At 36.9% G+C, this 6000-nt stretch overlaps 1 protein-coding gene across 1 annotated transcript in view; it reads left to right on the top strand.

Annotated features, from left to right (window-relative positions):
• The window catches only part of MYCBP2 (MYC binding protein 2, E3 ubiquitin protein ligase), a gene marked incomplete at its 5' end in the record, with an annotated part of 194066 nt that overhangs the window by 70474 nt on the left and 117592 nt on the right, over positions 1 to 6000 (top strand). The window contains 3 exons of the mRNA XM_009281730.1: positions 1757 to 1874; positions 4296 to 4500; positions 4857 to 5010. Coding sequence (XP_009280005.1) covers positions 1757 to 1874; positions 4296 to 4500; positions 4857 to 5010 — 477 coding nt within the window. The remainder of the gene's footprint in view (positions 1 to 1756; positions 1875 to 4295; positions 4501 to 4856; positions 5011 to 6000) is intronic.

Genomic DNA, 6000 nt, shown 5'->3' with positions numbered 1-6000 from the left:
GCACACTGCCGGCTCATGTTCAGCCGGCTGTCAACCAACAACCCCGGGTCTTTTTCCACTGGGCAGCTTTCCAGCCACTCTTCCCCAAGCCTGTAGCGCTGCATGGGGTTGTTGTGACCCAGGTGCAGGACCTGGCACTTGGCCTTGTTGAACCTCATACAGTTGGCCTCGGCCCATCGATCCAGCCTGTCCAGACCCTTCTGTAGAGCCTTCCTCCCCTCAAGCAGATCAACACTCCTGCCCAAATCTTACTGGTGTCCAAACCCATGTGCCTATAGACCAACAAAGGCTTCTAAATTTATGTTCTGCATCCTCTACTAAATTTTATGCTACCCTTCAGTCTCTCCATCTCCACTAGAGTCACCCACTGGAAGCTACATTCACCACGAAGGAATAATTTCTTTCTGTATACCTGTGTTCCCTCTCCTTCAGGTCACCAACCTATCTTCATGCTGCATTCCTCTGTGCCACATTTCCATATGTTCACATCTTCCCATCTACCCTTTCCCTTTCCCCACTGATTACGATGCCGCTCCTTCCTCCTACTTTCTTGACTTCTGTTTTACCTGCAATTCAACCAAAACCAGAACGTGCAGATAACCCATTTTTTTGTATATCAACTGCTAAACAATTGCTAGGTAACCATGGGCTGATGTTTTTTTTTTTTATTCCAGCATAAGACAACCTGTTCTTATTTTAGATTAAACTCCTTTGAAAGTGTGTTTAAAAGTAAGTTTAAATAGTACTGCTGTTCTCTGGGGTCAGATTTCCTAAACATAGAGTTATTTGGGAATAACTTGTTCTTGAAATTCACAGTCTTTCTAAGTCCACAATAAATTTGAAGTCTAGGTAGACGTTCATTATGGAATTCAAAGTCTGGTACAGTTCTTGTAGGTTCCTGTTCACTTTGTTGGGATTGAGATAAAAATTTTAGTTTTAATATCTCATATTTCTTTCTTTTTATCTTTTCTGCTATTTCTGTTCTAAGTCATCACTTCAAGTTTTCTTTCTTTGCTTCTTGAACATACTAATGGGTTTTTTTTCCTTCATTTTTACTGGAATGGGAAATTATACGTGTTCATATTTGGGAGGCACATGGATTAGACTTTTTCAAACTGTTTTCAAGAAAGATCTGGAGAAGTTTGTTCTTTCTTGAGTCTGAGTTTGACGGATAGCAGTTTTTTAATGCCTTGTTCTCCATTAGAAAGCTGATGGAGGTGGGTAGACCTTCTTTCTTTTATTTTATTCCCTAGAGAGTGATCTTAGGAGGGCCATATCAATATTGCATCCGGTAATTGTACTAGGGTACCAACCTAAGGCTTTGATTGCTTCATAATGCAAACAATTTTGTTAAGTGCTTAACCAGTGTCCTCACTACAGAATTTTTACTGATTCAGTTCATTGCAATATATTTTATATACATACATATATATTAGTGTAACTAAAGTAATGTTAATGTAATTCTACAATTATATATTAAATTAACCATTTTTATTCTATGTTAATTTGTGAATTTAACTGAAGAGAGGGTACTTGATCTGGTTCCCAGTAACAGGGGGGCATAAACTTAAATACGCCGTACAGTCTTTCAAACCTCTGTTCATTTAATATGTAAGATGTTGCTTGACTCTGGTTCCATATAGTATGTGAACATAGTGAATATATTTCACAGTGATTGAAATCCTTACAATACTAATGTATGTGTTAAATGTTGCATAAGCATGTATTGATACAAAATTAATTTATTTTGATACAGGGGATGTCCCACTTTGGTGCAAGCATTACCAGGTCCTAGTACACAAGTTACTGCTGGGAGCAACCATACAGCTATTCTCTTAATGGATGGCCAGGTTTTCACATTTGGAAGTTTCTCAGTAAGGAAATAATAATATTTACTTATGGGAATAAGCTAGTAGTTAATACATTGTTCAAAGACCTTTCAAAACTGTTTGTTTATACTTGCTCTTATAGAGCTACTCATGACTTCTGCATGTCTTTTCTGTCTGTTATGTTTAAAAATGTGGCCTCTAATATTGTTGTGGTTAGAAAAGCATGATGCCAGAAATTCTTGGTGGTTTTTATGTTTTAATGAAGATGGTGATTTAAAACTGGGTTATTTTATAAGGTACTCCAGTTTTCTCAAACTCTTACTGTTGCAAGCTCGGTTGCAAATAAGTATCTATTGCATATCTATTGCATATTCTATTACCCATCTGTCTACATTCGTTAGAAAAAATAAGTGTCCTGTTTTCTTTCATAGAAACGGCAACGAGTTGCAGAAGTTATGCTTACACTTGAGGGGAGTTTATTGCTCAATATAACACAGCATAACTCTGGTACTCTTATTTCATATCTGCATGGCATATATTCTCCTGTGTCCATGTAGAATCCATTCTTATATTCACTGAATAAGCATTTCAACATCGTTTAGTTCCCCTTCGTCCTGACTTGAGGCCTTTGTGCCTCATTGTCTTTGCAAATATCCCTCACTGCAATCTCTCCAGAGTCATCTGTTGTTCATGCTTTCCCACTAACGGTCTTTTGGCAAAAGCTAGAGTATAGGTATTGAGCTATTTTTATATGCTTTGAAAACTATGTACTGCCAAACACAACAGAAGAGAAATTGCACCTTTTGAAATCTCTTTAAAAAAAAAAAAATAAAAAGGTGAAGACTGAAATTTTAGAATTGGAAAGTCATGTTTTGAATTACATGTGCCACAAGATGGCTCCTACATTAGGTAATATTTTGTTGTTTTTCAAACTTTAAGTAAGAGCTTTGGTGTCCATGTTTTTGTCAAAAGTGACTTGGACACATAAAAGTTTAAGCTTTGTTGACTTGCAGTGAAACCTAGCCCCTGATCTGGTACTCTTATTTCATATCTGCATGGCATATATTCTCCTGTGTCCATGTAGAATCCATTCTTATATTCACTGAATAAGCACTTCAACATCGTTTAGTTCCCCTTCGTCCTGACTTGAGGCCTTTGTGCCTCATTGTCTTTGCAAATATCCCTCACTGCAATCTCTCCAGAGTCATCTGTTGTTCATGCTTTCCCACTAACGGTCTTTTGGCAAAAGCTAGAGTTTGAGCTTTGAGCTATTTTTATATGCTTTGAAAACTATGTACTGCCACAGAAGAGAAGAGCTTTGGTGTCCATGTTTTTGTCAAAAGTGACTTGGACACATAAAAGTTTAAGCTTACTTGCAGTGCAGTGAAACCTAGCCCCTGAAAAACCAAATTAACTTTCAGAAATAGGGTTTAAAAGCCTGTCTGTTGACGGAGGGTTTTTTCTTTTAGAAAAAGAAAAAATAAATTTAGACCATATTTAGACTGCCTGTTCTATGCATCTGGTTTTAATATTGTAATGCTTGAAAGTTTGTTGAAAGCCTCATAAAGTCAAGACAAGCTCAAAAGCAAGCATGTTTCTTGAAAATGTCTTCGCTAAGTTTAATTGCATACAGTGTTATGTAGAAAGAGAGATGAGTAACATGCTGGACTAAGGGTATTTGCTGTACATGCATGTTTCTTCTTCTTCTTACAATTTTGAATGAAAAGTTACCTTGACTTCATTAGCCTGCAATGAATTTCCTTTGCCTGAGTGAGGTAGATGGAGTCTGAACAGGTATATTGCAGCAGTTCTTACTACATACTTAGGTACAGCATAGGAACTGTTGGTCCATCTCTCAGTAACTAGTTGTACATAGGAGATAAGGCCTTAGATCTCCAGGTCAGGATGTTAGTGAGCATATGCAGAGGTGCTTGCTTAGGCACTTTATGCTCTTTTTAGCTCAAGTTTCATGTGCTAATCGATTTCTAGGTACTTTTAAGAGTATTTGCTCTGTAAGACTTAGAGTCCATGTAAGTTCAGAATTGAGTGGAATTTAGACTGTCTGAATCTGAATGTAGATTTACTATTTTTTTTTCTCCTATTAATTCATTCCTTGTTTAGCACTGAAGTTATTAGGACATTGAGTATTGAAGGAGAATAAATGCTTTTATACCTGATTCTGAAGATGGAAAGGAGGGTTATCCGTCATGAAGAGTTTGAGTTGCATTTAAAAAAAAAAAGTTCACTCAAAAAACTAACTGAATGGGGAGGACAATATCTGTCAATAAGTTGTTTCTTGTATTTAAATGTGTAACGCTTCACTTAGAGCAGCCATTGCTTTTTGAAGGTAATTTTGTGGTAAGCTATCTCTTCCAGGTTACTAATTTTGTATGTTGAAACTATCAAAGTAACGTGTTCATCTTTGAGACTTACTGTTACTTACTAATTCTTGCGTTCTCTCTATAGAAAGGTCAGCTTGGTAGACCAATTCTGGATATGCCCTACTGGAATGCAAAACCAGCACCTATGCCTAATATAGGCTCTAAATATGGACGCAAAGCAACATGGATTGGAGCGAGTGGAGACCAGACTTTTCTCCGGATTGACGAAGCTCTCATTAATTCTCATGTGCTTGCTACATCAGAGATATTTGCAAGCAGGCATATAATAGGCAAGAACTCTTCTAGAATATTTTAAATGCTTATGGAAGTATTGGAGCAAAAATAGCTTCGGTCACACGAACAATAGAGGAGCGACAGGTCAAAAATGTGAATGGAGGGAATTAAAATATTTTGACTTTTTAGTTATACTGCACATGGTGATCCTAGCTCCTTTAGAAATGTAATTTTATGAAAAACAGGAATGTAAAAGTCTAAACTTTTCTTGCACTTAAATCTTACTACAGTTTATTTTTTGCTGTAGCAGTATATCTATTCTTCCCTACTGCATTAGTGCTTCATGCATAGAAAATGTCACGTAATGAGTGGAGTCTTCATGTTTTTCTGCTCTTTTTGCTCCCTGATCTAGGTTTGGTACCAGCTTCAATATCAGAACCTCCTCCTTTTAAATGTCTTCTGATAAACAAAGTAGATGGCAGTTGCAAAACATTCAATGATTCTGAGCAGGAAGACCTTCAAGGTTCTGGTGTGTGTCTGGATCCTGTCTATGATGTTATTTGGAGGCAAGTGCGGATTATAGCTATTACTGTCATAGTATAGAAATCCTTTTTAAAATATTTTGGGAGGCTAGAGATTTGATTATACTCATTTCCCTAGTAAATGAAAAACAATTTTTGGTCTTCCATGTATCTTTTTTCACATTTTTTGCATGATTTGTTCAAGTAAGCCCAAAACAAGCAACTTCGCTTGCCCAAATTTTATTTCTTTTCTTTTTTGCATCATTCTCATTCCAGTCTTATGGTGTTTGGGGGACCCCAATCTATTCCGCTTGTTTACTCTTTTTATTCTTCCCTTACTTTCCTCCATCTACTTAAGACTTTACTGAATATTTTAATTTTCTTGCCATACCCAGCTTCCACAACCTTGTGTTTTAAATCTTCATCCTTCTCTCAGGCATTAGTGATTAAGACTTGAATAGGAGAAGGGGTGGAGTAATGATACTCTTCTCAGTTCTGACATTTTGAGAGGACAAAATAAAGATACTTACTTAGATGGCATAGACATTGAAATTACAATTGTATTTATTTCACAGTCTTTGGGGATGGTTGTTTCAGTGGAGTCTTTGAGCAGGCGTAGATCATAAGCCCTTGTTCTAAAACAGAATCAGAACATCCAATTCTTCTATAATGATTTAAAAGCTATGTTAGCCAGGATTTGGAAGAGAAATTTGGAGGAGAACTATCATCTGAGTGCAAGTGATGGATGATGTTTAAACTGTTTGAAGACTTAGGCAAAACAAGAGTAATCACAGTTAGAATAAAACAGGGAACCAGCTAGTCTGCATTCATTTGGAAAAGATAGTATCATGTAGGATCATATCTTTAAAAGACCATTGTATCCATAGGCTGCTTGCATCCTACTTTGGATGTCTTCATCCAAAATTGAGATTCGGGAACTTAATAGCCACTTAACATTGAAGCATGCATATTTGCTAGGCATGTTCCTTTATGACCTCTGAAGTTCCTTGGATGGCTGCAGTCCTGCATTATGCA

Source organism: Aptenodytes forsteri, unplaced genomic scaffold (genome assembly GCF_000699145.1).
Source record: "Aptenodytes forsteri isolate BGI_AS27 unplaced genomic scaffold, ASM69914v1 Scaffold51, whole genome shotgun sequence".
NCBI classification, from domain to species: domain Eukaryota; kingdom Metazoa; phylum Chordata; class Aves; order Sphenisciformes; family Spheniscidae; genus Aptenodytes; species Aptenodytes forsteri.
This window is presented reverse-complemented; position numbering and strand designations above follow the sequence as displayed.